The following is a 17,077-nucleotide window of genomic DNA, read 5'->3' as shown; positions in this document are numbered from 1 at the left end:
TTATGCATGACTAGCTGATACGCTCAAATTACACCTCCCTAAAGAAGTATAAGCGATCGTTATCAAATAAAGAACCCAACTAGTAGGTTGGGGTCGATCCCACGAGGAATATGGTTTAGACTTAAACTTAACTCACTATTATATTCGTTTAGTCAACTTATTTCCTAGACAAGTTAGTAAAGGGGGGGGGGGGTGGGTTCTATAACAAATAACTGATTGTTGTTTAGAGAACAAGTGAGCAAGATTCGAACTTTGGTTGTTATTAATGTGAGAGAGAAACTAGGGTGTACGTGTTCCCATAAGCTCATAAGGCGGTAATCCTAATAATAGCAATCCTATCCTAGTGTATCACATGCAATGTGGTAAGTAATGTATCCCTAAGTGCTTGGTCCTCCAAATAGGAAATTTCACCCTGCACCTTGGTCCGGCTACGTGTGTATAATTTACTAACCCTTACCTTTACCTCAGATTAGACATCACATCAATGTATGACTTAGTGTTCCCGCTCGCACTAATTGAATTTACACTATTAGATAGTATCACACTGAATCTCCGTTGATAATTCTTTTCATATTAACTACCTCCTTGGTTGGGCAAGTAGCAACAAGGTGAGTTATAACGCGTGCACTCGTTAAAAAGACTTCTAAATGAAAGAATTATCAATGCATGCATCAACACTGTTCAAGAATTACTTAGTTATTATTCATACTTTGTAAATCGCTCATGGTTCCACAACCTTAGTTGTGGATTTAGTTACTCATGCTTGAAAGAACAAAATTCATATTTTTAGAAGAAGAATTCATGAACTTATGTAATGAGTAGAAGAAACCCGTAATCTCCAATTGAAATTCAAAGCGAAATCTTTATAAATATAAATCCAGAAATCAAATTGCTAATGTTTGCAAGTTAATTCCCAAGAAAATACCAAGAACTAAAAGTTAACAAGAATGTCTAACCACCAAAAATGAGGTTTACATACGCTATTTATTGAAAAACTTGTCCTAAATAAAAAAGAAATGAAATAAGGAAATAAACTGTTGGACGCGACTTCGATCGACAAGACTAACCTATGGACCGTGGATAGACCTATGGTCTGTAGGTCCCTTCCGTAGCTCAAGACTTAAGACTTTTTCTCAGAAGATGGAACCTTCAACTTTCATACACAAACGACGAATGTGTAGTACAGACTGTAGGTTGACCTACGGTCCATGGGTCCCCTTCCGTGGATCCACACTTAGAACTTTTCATCAGGTAATGGCCTTCTGTGGTTCCACCCTTGGTCTGACTTCCCTGATGATCAATCCACGCCTACCCGCCTACCCACGATGGATTGTGACTGGACCTATGGTCCGTAAGTCACATCCGTAGGTGGCTCCTTCTGCAGAAATTCAGTTGTTATCTCTCTCGACCTCGTCCAAGCCTATTTCCTGCAAATATGACACAATAGACATTAATTCCAATACAAAATGGCCCTAGACACTCTTAAGTGAAATGTATTAAAAATACCGTAAACTCACGGTATATCAGTATCATACTTAGTGCATTTTTGTACTAACACCTACTTTTCCTACATTTTCCTCAAGTGTAGGGCTCGGTTCTTAAGGTGATCATCGTTGTGGCTAAAAGTTTGGATTTGCTTATTCTCCTAGCTCGTTGGTAAGTCCTCATGTTTTGAGGATGGATGTTATCTCGTTGTAGTTAATTTCTTGTATTTTCTTTACAAACTGTGTTGTATGGGTTGTGTCCCTCTTTCTCATTCGAACATTGTAATAGATGGCTATGTTGAAACTTAGAGTCTAGACTTCCGCTTTTCTTTTATGAAAATTTTAGACTTAAAATGCATTTTTAGTCTTTATTGTTTTATGCTTATGTTATGATATGCTAGGGTGTCTAGGGTCCTGATATAATGTGAAGTATTAAAGTCAGAAGAGTTTCTAAATAAAAGTCGCAAAGGTTATTGTAAATGTTGTTATGGAATTTCTCAGAAATTTTTGTCAAATGTTTCTACAATATTCCCCTAGAATATAAAGATTTTGAATTACCATTACGTATAAAATAGAAGGCATAAATGTCTAGTTTCAACCGCACTAAACCGTTCGTCCATACAACATCAATATAGAGAGTAATGCACGTTTCTGTGAGACTGCACAAGCAGGCAGCTCTAAGGGCCCCCCCTAACTCTAAGTCGGTGGCCTTTTTAAAAGACCACCACCTTCGTCATATTTTTCATAAGAACTGAAGAAAACCCCAAAAAATGATAAAGCATTCTTTTAATACTCCTTGGATGCTTGGATTCTTAACTCAGGTAATTAACGCAATTTGCTCTACCTTGCGAGCTAATCGTTGTGTTAGAATTTTCTTGTCTATTTCGGCTTCGCTTGTTGTTGCTGCAAGGAGGAAGAATTTTCATAGTATTATTTCCGACTTTTTTGTTGAGGTAATCTTATTCTTAATTGTAACAACCCGAGAGCACCACCTAGTCGTTACCGGCGCATTCGACCTCTCAGAGGTCTTATACAAGCCCTTAGCATTCGTCATAGCATTTATCATGGAAAAATAGCGGAAAATTTAAAACTTTTTTCATAATATAACACAAGACTTAAAAAGTCATCTCATTTAAACATTTAATACAAAATCGGAGTACTATGTCTCAAGGTAGCCATCTTAAAACACGACTACAACACAAGAGGGACACAACCCTTACAATACAAAAAAAACTACTATCTAGTACATTGAACTTAAGGAAACTCTTTAACATAAAGGTCCTTGAATCTTTAAGGACACACCCGAACTTGGGAATAGTAAGCCAGGCTCATCACTTCTAGGAAAAGCCCTTTAGCCACCACCACCTACACTTGGTGTAAAAAGATGAAGAAGAATGGTGTTAGTACAAGAATGCACTAAGTATGATAACCATGCAAAATCATGCTTTTAAAAGGGACATTTAGTTGGAAACCATGCATCATGCCTTTTTAGAGAAACTTTAAGAACATTTAGTACAACAGGAACAATATAAACCACATACATCATCATACACACGGAAACCATTCATAATAGCACATAGAGCCACTTATAACATTTTAGGCACATTCAATGCATACAACACATTACCTTCCTCTTTATCTTAACTCCTTTCCTCAAGCAGCCCTTAGGGAATACTTGGTGCTATGTATCACCTTAAGGTTACCAAGAGTGAACTTACATATAGCCTTCATCAATCCAACCACATATATTCATAGAGTCATAAGCACACCATAAGACATAGCCTTTACATATGAACCATTACCTAAGACAAGCCCCAAGTCACACTAGTGCAATGTGCAAGTAGCATACCATAATACTACTCACACCAAGTGTTCCTAGGAAGCCACCATAGACTAGGCACATCATATTCAACAAGTCATAACATCTTCATTTAACATTAGACATAAGACCAACATACTTCATAACATCATATAAGGACTCATTCATTTACTACATCATTAGTCATAACCCATTTAGTTCATATCCTAGGTAAACCACCTTCACAACCCCTTCACAAGCTCACTTATGCAATGTACACATGGAGTCCCGTAACCCCACATATACTAAGCAAACCCATTAAGAAGTCATAAGTGTAATTCATATGCATAATCATACTTCATGTCTTGACATAAGTAAAGTCAACCTTAACACGCTTTCATATTAACATACATAGACCATAGTCTTCATTATAGAAAGAGCCTAATCATAACCTCCCTTAGAGTCCACTTGTGCAATGCATAAGTAGGGTCCATAGTCCTACCTACACTAAGTAACTCTTCAAGAAATCATGACTAGAGTTCATATTCTTATCTTAGTTCATTTCTTAACTTTCGGGAGACATTGCCATAATCGACATAGACCATGTGAGCTACATTGAATCCGGTGTTCTATTCCCATACCGAAAAGAGAGGGTACTACTTGCCAAGGTAGGACCTACATACAAAATAGCTATCTAGTGGATCCACTAAGCTAAGAACTACGGGGGCACGTAATTATTGAACAAGGAGATTGCTACTAGAAACCTTGATTTGCTAGGCGTGGAGGTTTCCATCTCATGAGAGAACATCTATGTTGGGAACCCGGACTTTCTAAACGTGAAGGTTCTCTTGTGGGAAGCCGGACTTGCTAAATGTGAAATCCCGCACTCTCATTTTTCATGTTCACTCGGTGCTAAGCTCCAATTCCCTTTTTAAACATCCTTAAGCCTTTATTTAACATTAGTTCATAAAATAGGCTTAAGGGACTTAATCCCTCATATCATATAGCTCAAAGGTTTCTAAGATGAGAATGACCTTTCATCATAGAACCTACATTATGTGAGAATGACCTTTCACATAGTCATACCATATTCATAACATAGTCTAGTTTAGAGTACAATTGAGGAAACCTTTCAAGAGACTCACTTTTACTAGATTATCATAAACCTTATTCATTCATTCATGTATGTGTGTGTGTACATATGTGAGAAAGCCTTTCACATAAACACCTTTATGCAACGTATATTCATACCTTGCTAATCATACACTTTGCATGCATAATAAGATGTAAGGGTGCATATAAGAGTTAACCTTTCAATAGACACCATAACACATCATAATCATAGCTATACATGTAGAGTGTGTGTGTACATATTGGTCCTCATAGTGACATAATAGCAACAACATTGATATTGACTGCACTTCCCTTCAAGGTATCACAACACATTCACAATGTCCCCAAATCATGAGCAATTCACATATAAAGCCTTTAGGGGTTCTAGACCACACACCCACACTTCATCATAGGAGACAAGGAGAAATTCAACTTTGAATAGGTATTCCTAATATGCATATGATCACACATTCATATAAGAGTCATATAGGTTGGGGTCATTCCACAATAGTACTTAACATAATCAATCATGTAGACCACACCTTATCCCTAACATTATCATTAACATTATACTCCTCATCATCAACACACTTTAAACATCATTCTAGCATTGAGGATTTCATACATAACCTTCATAGCACAACTTCATAAACATATGCATCATAATAATCAATTCACTTCACATCTATTGCCTTCATGGCCATGATCTCAACATGCATAGATAGACAAGAAGTAAACACCACCACCATAAGTGGACCAAACCACACAACATCAATTCTCATACTATAGACTAGAAGTTAGGTCAACTTACCAATCCTCCAAGCCATGACCACCATGGATCAATCCTCAACAATTCATAATAAATTGACATAGATAGCAATAGGAATCAACAATGTAAATCAATAACATAAACATAATCTAAGTACAATTCTTTAAACAAAGGGATCAACCGATAACTATGCCCATAAGGCTATAATTCTCAACTCATCAATATACCAATAACTCAACATGAATAAGTATATATAATCATAAGAAACATCAATACAATCTGATCTAAATATAATTTCACCAATAGAGATCATATTCACAAGGACCCACATCATAGGCCAATTTTTCGAGAATTTGGGGATCATGGGTTCTTCAAGAATTCCTTTGAAAATTATCTTAAAAACCTTAATTCCACATCAATTCATCAATAGAATGATTTATAAAATTTTTTGACAAAGGACCCATGTTTAGATTGAAAATTGGGAATTTTGGTCTTTGAATCACTTTTGAAAATCTTTGATAGAACTCCTTGAATGAGAGGTTATTCAAGAATCAAGAGTTACCATACCTTAATTATTGAATACCCATGAGATTTAAGAAGAAATCAGTTGAAAACCCATCTTCTAGCTTGAGCTTCATCAAGGTCTTCAATGGAGTTTTTGAGAGAATCTACCTTTGAGAGGGAAGGGTCAATTTGAAGTATGGGGTCTAATTCTAGGTTTTGGGGTTTTAACCAATTTAAAATACCCTAGAATAGGTAGAATAACCATTTATAATAATTCCCCAAAGTACCCAAATAACCCTTCACTTAGTTGGACCTTTTAAACAAGTCAGACTTGAGTTTTATTTTCAAAGATTTCATCGGGAAACAAGTTCGCGACATGGAGGTGTTCCGATAAGTTTTCATAAATTAAATTTTGAGATAGTAGAGTCCGCGATACGTCCGCGACGCGGACCAAACTTTTGGCCCTTGGTGGAGCTAGTCCGCGACGCGGACATGTTCCCTCCATGAGCAACTTCAAGCTGCCTTGGCAGCTTGTTTGGCCAAGGGTTGGGGTCCTCCTCGGGGACCCTTAGGGTGGTCCAGGGGAGTCGTACCCAAACGTTTTGACCCTAAAAACATTTAATAAGGCACTAGGGTCACCTCCACTGATTTTAGACTCCAAACAACACATAAAAACATGAACAACATACTAGAACACACCAACACGTAAAAGACTAGTTTTTGAACGTCTTGGTCGTCCCTTGACGTTTGATTTCCAACCTCATTAAAATTGACTAAAAAGGCTATTCTTCATTATTTTAACAAGGTAATAATGCATAAAACCCATGTGAGACTCTAGTTTATCCTACTTCATTTTGAGGGTTGTTACATTAATACTCTTGTACAACTCAAAAAATGATAGGATGAACTCGAGCCTTGACCCTTGGGTTAGTATAACTTTGAGTTGGTGTGTAGGCTGGTTTAGAACTTAAATGGGGTGATGAAGAACCCTAGGGTGCAAGCTAGGACCTACACTAGAAAGATAGGGTGGTGGAAACCTTGTTACTTCATGGAACCTTTTGGCGATGGGCTGCTTGATCGCAAAAAGGGTTGGGCGAGTCGCCCTTATGCCCTTTTGATCGCCTAAGGAACTGCCCTCATAGCCTTAATCTGGAACAATGGGAGAGCTACGTTGAAGCTCGCCAAGCTGGTTAGTGGATCGCCCAATGCTCCCCCTCCATCGCCTAGTTTACTACCCATTTGGACAAGATGCTGGACCAAAGGGTGAGCTTAATGATTGCTTGCCAACCTGGTTGGCGTGTCGCCATTTCGCAACTCTCCTTCGCCTAATGACCAGCCCATTGAGTGTGATCACTGGAACAAAGGGCAAGCCAAGGGTTCACTTGGCGAGTAGTCTAGTGCACTTGGTGAGCCCAAGGTTACAAAGGGTGAGCTTAGACGAGTTTAATGCAAACTTTTAAGTTTACACATTGTGGGTCCTTAATTCTTTTCCTAAGTTGAGTCCCTATTATTCTATGCATTTCCTAGCAACTATAAAACCCTTTTAGACCTAAATTATTGTATTTAAGTCTCTCCAATTAAAATTAAGAAGAAATCCACCTCTTCTCAAATATTTCTCTCTCTACAATCCTCCATTGAAGAAGGTCAAGAACTTGGAGCTAGGGTTTTGATTCAAGGTGGTTTATTCATCAAATATCTTAGAGAATCTTAGGAAAGGTATTATGATCCTTCATCAAGAGATAGCTTCCATCCCTATAGTCAATTCCAAATAGATTTCAAAGATTTCAAGTTCATGAAAAACTTAGGGTTTTACTCAATCTCATGGGTTCTTTCATCAAATGTTTTCAAAAGGTTTTTAATGACGAACTATGATTATATTAATGTTTAATTGATGATTTAAGATGATTTTTACCCAATGAACCCATGATTTCTTTCAACTCCTAAATTGTGTCATCATGAAGTGGGTTTGTTGTTTATGGAAGCTTATGATTGGAATATGTCTAAATTACTTTGGGTTATTGGATGGTATTCTTGTTTATACTTAAGTATGGTATATTGATGATGAATTGATGACTTAAGAGCATGGCCTTGAAGGGGCAAGTTATGATTTAGTTCTTGAATGGAGAATTAGATGTTGATCCACTTGAATGGTGGAGGTGTTTACTTACTATGTACATTGTGAGTCAACGTCAAGGCACGTGCTAGACTCTATGTTAAAAAGGTGTTTTTAAATGATGGTTTAAGGAAGAGGCATGTGTCAAACCAAGGGGACAAGGCTTGCTCAACCTTGGCCAAGCTACTGCCCCATGACCACAGACCACTTCACGGCGAGTGGTCATGACCACGGCTCGTAAAAGTGGCCGTGAAGGTCACTTGGTGGCAAAGCTTGCAAGCCCATTTAGCTAAGCCACTACCTCCAAGTTCACGAGCATCACCACGACTCGTGGTGTTGACCACGGATCGTGGGAGCTTTCGTGAACTTGACTTGGCCTTGGAGGGCTTGGCAAGTGAGGGAGGCTCACTGCCTCAAGGACTACGGGCACCACCACGAGCCATGGTTCCCCTCACGACCCGTTTAGTTGGGCGTGGTCCCTGACGGGCTGCCTCAAGAGAAGGGTTTTTAAGTAATTTCGTTTTAATTTTTTATTATGTTGTGTTGATTTTCAATGGTTTATATGATAAATATATAAGGTTTTAAGTCTTTTAACAAGTCATTTACTCTCTTTTCCCAAATAAAATCCCAACGTTCTTCTCTCTCAATATTTCTCTCTATACTCAAGGAAGAAGGAGAAGTGGAAACCTAGGGTTTTAGATTTCAAGCTTTCTTCATCAAATTTTCGTGGGATATATCAAGTCTAAGGTATGGTGACCCTTTATCCTTGATTATCCTTTCTTTCAAGGAGTCTATTCAAAAGGGTTTCAAAAGTCTTCAAAGAACAAAAAGCCTTATTTCTATTCTAAGCATGGGTTCATTGATAAATTGTTTTCAAAAGCATTATATTGGTGAATTAAAGTAGAATTGATGATTTTATATGAACTTTCTTCAAGAATCCATGTTTTCACTAAAACCCTAAATTTGCTATGAAGTGGGTCTTTTTCTATAAATTCAAAGTTGATGAAATTATGTGTAAAGTGAATTGTATTGATATCTCTTGTGGTGTTTAAATGTTTATTTATGATTAATTGTTGAAAATGAATGAATTAAGGGTGGTAAGCCTTATGGGTGAAGTATTGATGATTTTGGCTACGGCTTTAGATTATGGTAAGAAAGCTTGAACTCTCTTTATGGAATTGATTGTTGTTGGTAGGTTGAACCCACCTTTGGTGGAAGTGTTATATCTTATTCTTGTGTGGTATTATTGGGAATTGAGGCCATGAAGGGAAATATATGAGTGTTATTATATTGTTGTATTTTTATACATATATGAGGCTATATGTAAAGTCCTATGTGAAGCTATATGTAAAGTTTGTGTGAATCTATAATGTGAAGATATTCTAACGGTATTAATGTCATAAGGTATAAAGTATTATTATGCTAATGTGGAAGCATGTATCTCTTGAAATTGTGATATGTGGTGATGATGGACTATGATGAGTTTTCATAAGATGGTGTTGTAGATCATATGCTAGACTTGAGTATCTTGTCTTGTGTCATGGAAGATTGATTATATATATGAATGTTTGGTTGGACTATGACTTAGTAATGGAGCTCTTCCTATAAATGCTAAAAGAGGAATTCTAGGCCAAGACTTGAATTGGTAGGCTTAAGCATAGTGCCTTTTTATGAGTCTAGATTTCCTAAGAAAATATATAACCTTGAAGGATGGGCCTTAGGGCGATGTTCCCTTCTTGAGTGAAATGATAGACTTAGAGATGGATGGAGCCGGAACGGCATGAAAATCCTTATCTAAGAAAGTCAAATGAGCTATCCTTATGAACCTAGATTGGCTATGACTAAGAAATGGGGCCTTTCTTGGGAAGAGGTTCTATGAGTTGGTTGAACTAGAAAAGGAACCCTCTCTAGTACATATGTGATTGAATACTCTATGGAAACCAAGGCTAAGCACTGAGTGGATGTGGTTAGGATGGTGGCCTAGTTGAGCATGAGATTAGGCACAATGAACATCCTTGGACATCTCTTAAACCATGTGCCAACATGGGTTGCTTTTAGTTCTACCCTTGGCAAGTAGAACAACCTCCACGGAGTAGGATAGACTCCGGATTCCATACCTTGCTAGTGTGGTCTATGTCAGTTAAGGCCTATTTCCATCATGTGGGATGTGAACTCTAGTATTGGATAGGTTCTACAACGTGTAGGTAGTAGTATGGGATGCTATCTACACATGGCACGAGTAGGCTTAAACGATGCTAAAGTGAGTTCCCTAAGCCTTAGGGCTATTATGTGATTGTCCCATATATGCTTGTGTGTCTCTTAAATGGTTTTATAAAGAATGTTGACTTAGTGTGTTATAATGTAATGATAAAACCCTTGTCTATGGTAACTCTTAGGAACACTTAGGTGTATATGAAGAGGTTGTATGGGTGGTCACTTCATTATTCACTTAAGTGTGGCTTAGGGTGACTTGAGATAGAGGCTTAAGTGGTAATGAAGGAATTACTTTACTATCTTGTTTAAGTATTGTGCACTTGAATTAATTGAGTTTTAAATGATGTGAATATGGTCTTAATTGTGAATGGTGACTTGCAATGTGGGTTTATGCTTGTGGTTGTAAAGGTTTGTTAAAGAAGGTCTTAAAAGCATACATTCCTTGTAAATGTCCATTGTGCATGTTTTCTTGCATGGTCATCATACTTAGTACTTATTGTACTAACTCCATATTTATCTATTGTTATAAGTGTAGGTGGTGGGAAGTGAGGAGATCTTTTGAGGAAGCTTGGGATATTGACTCTTCTCAAGAAGCTTGGTATGTCCTCATATATTCGAGGACATAGTTGTTATCTTTCTAGTATTTCCACTTACACATTGTATAAGACTTATTTTTTTCTATTGATGGAAAGGGCTGTGTCCCTAAAATGTTCTATTCGTGTCTAACATGTTACATGAGACTTAGAAATTCTACTTTTTTACATTTGAAAGACATTATGAGTATTATGGATTTGTATTAAAAAGTATTTTTATTGTTTACGAGTTTTTTCTTACCGAATGCGATGAATGAATGCTAAGTCTTGTATAAGACCTCCGAGAGGTCGAATACGCATGTGACGGCTAGGGGGTGCTCCCGGGTCATTACAATGAAGACCCGCATGAGCATGTGAGAAACTTTACAGAGGTTTGTAGCCCTCTTTCATTGATAAATGTGTCACAAGAGTCAATTCAGCGGCCGTTATTTCCACTGTCCTTAATGGGAGAAGCTAAAAAGTGGTTAACCGAGTTACCAAACAATTCCATCACATCATCGGAGGAGCTGGTTATAGCATTTAACACAAGGTTCTTTCCTCCATCAAGGATGCTGAAACTTAGAGACAAAATTCAAAGTTTCAAGCGACGGGAAGGGAAGACCATCCATGAAATGTGGGTGAGATTTAAGAAGCTCCTACTTAAATGCCCAACTTATGGGATAGAGACGATTTGTTACTTCAATATTTTTACCGAAGTCTTGATTCGGTTTATAAGGGAGTGGTTGATCAATTGGTACGAGAAGGAATAATGTTACAATCATTTGAGGTAGCTTCGTTTCTTCTTGATGACATGACTAGAGTAGACCAAGCGTGGTACACCAAAGAGGATCAAGTCTCTCAATTTTGTTTTAGATTAATGCAAGAGCAACTTGATAAAGAGAGAGAGACCGATGAAAACATCAAAAAGTTGTTAATCCAAATGGATATTCTACAAGACCATATGAAGGAGACTTGTGGAGTGTTTTGAGTTGATGAGGCTTCTTCTTCCGATTACTCAAGGCCGGGGGAGAATCAAGGTTGGAACTCCAAGAGATATGATGAGGGTTTCCACCCACGCTATCTACAGTGAGGCGGAAATCAAGGTTTGAACTATCATAAGGGAGACGAACAAATGAGATACTATCAAGATTGGGTTGAGAAAAATGATTATTGGAGAAGGGAAGATGATCACGAGGAGAACCATACTCACTCAAGTGAGAGACTAAAATCAAAAGTGAGTGCAAGCAGTCCTCGGGTGAATGACTTGTTGTCACGCATACTTGATAAAGTTGAAGGTTCGGATGATTTGTTGAAAGGGATGAAAGATGACTTTTCATCATTGAACAGTAAAGTGAGCTCTCATGCCGATGCCATCAAGATACTTAAAGGACAACTGAGTTTATTGTCAATTCAATTAAAACGAAAGATAAAGATGGAAGATGATGATAGAGGGCTGGCTGTGGTTACTCGTAGAAAAAATGTGGCAATCGGTAATGTGATGGGAAATGAAGATGCTCAAAAGCATGAAGAAGGTTAAGGCATGGAGAAACAAGAGTTACTTATCCATCAAAACCTTTCCAAAGAACCACAAAAGGAAGTTTAACCCCACGTTCAAATTCCAAAAGTCATGCAACCTTTACCCGAAATACCTCCACCATTTCCCCAACGCTTAAAGAAGAAGAATGAAGTTGAGAATCTCAAGAAGTTCTCGTCGGTGTTCAAGACACTATCAATCAACCTCCCCCTTGTGGAGGCATTTTTGGAAATGCAGGGATATGACAAGTTCATGAAAGAGGTAGTCACAAAGAAAAGGAGCTTGGATTTTGAGAGAATTGAAGTTTCCCATTGTTGCAGTGAAATTATGACTAAGGAGCTGATAAAAGAGAAACAAGATCTCGGGGCACTCACCATCCTTGCAACATTGGCATGCTCCAATTCTCTAAAGCTTTATGCGATTTGGGGGCAAGCATCAACTTGCCATATGTGATATACAAGCAACTTGGGTTGGGTAAACCAAAAGAAACCACAATGAGACTCCTAATGGCTGACCGTTCTATCAAACATCTTGTAGGGATACTTTACGACATCTTGGTGAAGGTTGATAGGTTCATTTTCCCAGCCAATTTTGTCATTCTTGGTTATGAAATAGATGCTGAAATTCCCATTGTTTTTGGAAGACCATTTGTAGCAAAAAGAAGAGTTTTGGTAGATGTTAAAAGCGGAGATTTGAAGTTTCGGGTGAACGAAGATGAAGTAACCTTCAATGTTTGTAAGTCAATGAAACACCCAAGTGACATACATGTGGTGTCCACCGTTGATGATTGATGAGGCAGTGGCTAGCGTAAGCTATTTGATGTGCATGAGCAAACCTCTTGAAGCCGTGCTTGCTAACTATGATGAATTTGAAATTAAAGGTTATGAAGAAGTAGTAGATGTTCTTTCAAGCTTTCGAGGGTATTCAAAGATTCCATTGACATTGGAGATTGATTTGAAAAATAGAGAGAATCCTCCCGCAAAGCCACCAACAGAAGACCCACCAAGTCTGGAATTAAAAACACTTCCCCTCATCTCCGATATGCTTTCTTTCGGGCAAATAACACCCTACCGGTAATCATTGTGGATGATTTACTTGAATGGCAGGTGAAATTGCGTCTTGAGGTGTTACCAAGGCATATTAAAGTTATAGGTTGGACCATAACTGACATAATGGGCATTCCTCTCGATATTTGTACGCAAAAAATTCAGCTTGATAATGATTGTAAGCCTAGTGTTGAACATCATCGAAGATTGAACCCACCAATGAAGGAAGTGGTAAAAAATGAGATAATAAAGTGGTTGGATGCAGGTGTGATCTATCCTATTGCGGGTAGCAAATGGGTAAGTCCGGTGCAATGTGTACTGAAAAAAGGAGGTATCACGGTAGTCCCAAATGAAAAGGGGGAGCTTATGCCTACAATACCGGTGACCGGATGGAGAGTATGCATGGATTACCGAAAGATAAATTAGTGGATTGAAAAAAATCATCTCCTCATGCCGTTCATGGATCAAATGCTTGATAGACTATCAGAGAGAGGTTGGTACTGCTTTTTAGATGGATACTCTGGTTACAACCAAATTTCTATTGCTCCTTGCGAACAAGAGAAAACCACTTTCACCTGTCCTTATAGAACATTTGCATTTAAAAGAATGCCATTTGGGCTGTTTAATACCCCAACAACATTTTAGTTTTTCCTGTTATCCATTTTCGCGGACATGGTAGAGGATGCTATGGAAGTATTCATGGACGACTTCTCAGTCGTTGGGGACACATTTGAAGAATATTTGGCACACTTGGGGAAAGTGTTCCAAAGATGTGTGGAGACAAACTTGGTTCTGAATTGGGAAAAATGCCACTTCATGGTGAAGGAGGGCATAGTTCTCGAGACCAAGGTGTCACAAAAGGGATTATAGGTCGATAAGGCGAAGATTGAAGTGATTGAGAAACTACCTTCACCAATTTCAGTGAAGGGTGTTCGTTGTTTCTTAGGGCATGCCAGTTTCTATCGGAGGTTCATCAAAGACTTCTCAAAGATTGCACATCCTCTATGCAAATTCTTAGAAAAAGAGGTGAAATTCCAATTTGATGATGCTTGTATGGTGGATTTCCGTTGCTTGAAGGAGAAATTAGTGTCCACCCCGGTCATTATTAGTCCTGATTGGTCAGAATCTTTTGAAGTAATTGATTAATGCATCAAGTGGCATTTCATCCAATAGTAAATGCCAACAATCGTTCTTCCATATAATAACCCAACTACGTATGTTGGGGTCGACCCACAGGGAGTAGTTCTTCCTTCGAATTACTTTAATAAAAGTAAAATGAGAATCTCTTTAATCAAGCATTTCTTGCACAATTAGTATTGAAATCTCAAATTCTGGGTTTTAACTACTAATTCAAACTTATAGCTCAACACAAGCAATCAACTATTAGAGTAAAACTCGTAGAACTGATGAGCCAATTATTGAATCTCAACAAAATGGGAAAACATTACTTCTCATAATGGACTAATTTGTTGTGGGTAGGTCGAACCATATATAAAGTCACTTTCTCTCAAACAATTACCTTTTCTATGTTTAATTCTCTCGAACTTCAACAGTGATTGAATGAAGCCCAGCTCTTTACCCTTATCAAATCCACTCTCTCGAGCTGGATACAAAGGATGCGTTCCTTGTTTCACTCTGTCGAGCTGAAACTAAGGTAACCCACTACTAAGGATGCTAAGATTGCCACCTTGGTCTTACACCTCTTTCACGAGCAAGTGCACAACACTTAAATTGACACACGAAGTAACGTAATTAAATCTCAAAAAATAGCAACAACTTAGACCCACTTCAAATTAGCACCATGCTTTGCAATTAAGAAACACCGATTAAGTAAATTTAGCAATTGGCTTCATGATCAAAACCCCAAGTAAAAGGTTTTAGTCACTCATCTCAAAAATAAAAAGGATCAAAATTAATTATCACCCCATAGTTGGGTACAAAATGACAATTATAGATGAAATACAATTGATAATCTTCTCTCTTACAAAATGTCTCTCAAAATCTTGCTAAAATCGCTCCCCCAACCCTTTGGTAGTGTTTTCTCTGTAAATAATTCTTTTCTCTTTCTGAATGAATTTCTTTCTCTAGCCAAAACTAATTTAAACAAGTCTAGAATGTCACTGCTAAGGGCTACTAGGCGTAGTAAGTCGTGTATTGCTGACAGGTCGACGATTCGCCGATTGGTCTTCTTATCGCATTCATTTTTCCTCTTTCTTGGTCTGGTTATTGTAACTTTAGGCGATTTAGGTTGGTATCGCCGAATGACTCCACGATTCACCCATTATCCTTTCATCTTGACTATCAGCACTTGCTTGTATCTTCTTTCATACTTTTGGCAACCTGGTTGTCCTTCGCTGAATAGATCGGCAATATGCCGAATATGGTTGTTGCTCACCGAATTTGCCCCCATTTTAGCTTCAACTTTCTGTAACTTTAGGCGGTATCTTGGCAATTCGGCATCTCGCTAAATGATATTGGTGATTCGTTGAACGACATCATAAATCATCAGTCCTTCTTTTATTCATTCCTAAGGCTTTCTTTGTTCCTTTTTGCTCAATAATGTCCATGCTTTTTCTCTAACTCCAAATACCTGAAACTCAAGGGTTTACATCAGTTATTGAGACAAAATATGCATTTTAGGACACTAATTCTATTAAAATATAACGTTAAATGAGTCCAAATTGTAGACTCATCAACACCCATAAGTTAAACTTTTTCTTGTCTTCGAGCAAAACTCAAGTTTAGCAGTTCAAAAAAGATGTCTCAAACAGTGCTACACAAAACTCAATCATGAATGTACACAACAAGGCTCAACTTACTCATGCAAGGATCCATTGTATACTCAAAGGCTCCAGTTGTGACACACCATTGTCAAAGATTCTCAAGCTCACTATGCTTACTTCAAATGCAGGTTAGAGCTCAGCAAAGGTATTCAAATTCCCTCACGCAAAGAATGATTCCATATTCACACACAATGGTTTAGTCATTGAAAGTTCCGGAATCAAATGTAATACTCACTATCACAAAGAAGAACACAATGCATGCTTTCACCCATAGGTTTGCCCGTATTTTCCAATCAACAATTCTTTTAGCTCACTCAAGATCAAAAAGGTCTTTTAAAGGCTTGTAATGTGGCTGAGTGCAAATGTATGGTCATTTAGGCTCAGTGACTTTCATCCTCACGAAATGTGGTGCTTTCAACACTCCATTTCCTCTTCTTTCATCATTTTCTTTAGTGCTCATAAGTCATCCCATTATTCACTTCCATGGATTGTTTGGAACCCCCTTTCTTTTTACATTTCTCATAACTTTATTTCCCAAGTTTTTCCTTTTCTTTTTCTTTTCCCTTTTTTTTTGTATAGAGGGGTTCCATTTTTCTCAACGCCATGGGTTAAAGGGGACTTTTCTTGCACTTCTTGACTTGTCTTCTTTTTTACCACACCCCCAAGTTAGGCTTTTGGCCTAAGTTGCCTATTCAATCAACCACAATTCAAGAGGATTACAAGTAGCGGATTAACAAATGTCATGTTTTCATCATGTTTCGTCCAAAGAAAGGTAATGCTCACGAGGTGTTCAAAAGAGGTTCACGCACTCACAAGGTAGGCCAAAAAGAGGTATATGTCAAATTGGCTCACACTCTTCGAAGTTGCCTAAGATCATATCAAGAGATAGCCTTAGTTAGTGAATCAGACCAACGGGGCAAATTTTAGGTGCTATCATGCGTGGTTCATAGACATCTCATCACACAACGCATCGATACCAATGTTAAACAAGACTCCACACTTTCTCTAGTGTGCAACGTTCATCACAAGATAATCAATTTGATACTTGGCTAGTCATAACGAGATGCAAAGATTTCACATGACTATGTAACTTCACTTGGTCTCATTGTAGCCACACTTTCATGTTCGTTCAATTATGAGCACTATT

General features: G+C 38.0%; 1 protein-coding gene across 1 annotated transcript; it reads left to right on the top strand.

The window, feature by feature from the left end:
• The first annotated feature begins 12,607 nt into the window (after window positions 1–12,607).
• LOC125834615 (uncharacterized) lies at window positions 12,608–13,178 on the top strand. The gene is made up of 2 exons (XM_049513746.1): window positions 12,608–12,836; window positions 12,982–13,178. Exons 1-2 carry the CDS (start codon window positions 12,608–12,610, stop codon window positions 13,176–13,178), a joined length of 426 nt encoding a protein of 141 aa, XP_049369703.1.
• The last annotated feature ends 3,899 nt before the right edge of the window (window positions 13,179–17,077 follow it).

The sequence above is a fragment of the Solanum verrucosum genome, unplaced genomic scaffold, assembly GCF_900185275.1.
Source record: "Solanum verrucosum unplaced genomic scaffold, falcon-dt-bn FXZP01000116.1, whole genome shotgun sequence".
NCBI lineage: Eukaryota > Viridiplantae > Streptophyta > Magnoliopsida > Solanales > Solanaceae > Solanum > Solanum verrucosum.
The sequence above is the reverse complement of the archived record's forward strand: the minus strand, read 5'-3'. Positions and strand labels throughout refer to the sequence as shown.

Excerpts from the sequence above, each read along its gene's own strand:
- LOC125834615 (XM_049513746.1), top strand. The coding sequence starts at position 12,608 with ATGGCTGACCGTTCTATCAAACATCTTGTAGGGATACTTTACGACATC. Across the intron at positions 12,837-12,981 it reads TGAAGTAACCTTCAATGTTT|GTTATGAAGAAGTAGTAGAT; the intron begins GTAAGTCAATGA and ends TTGAAATTAAAG.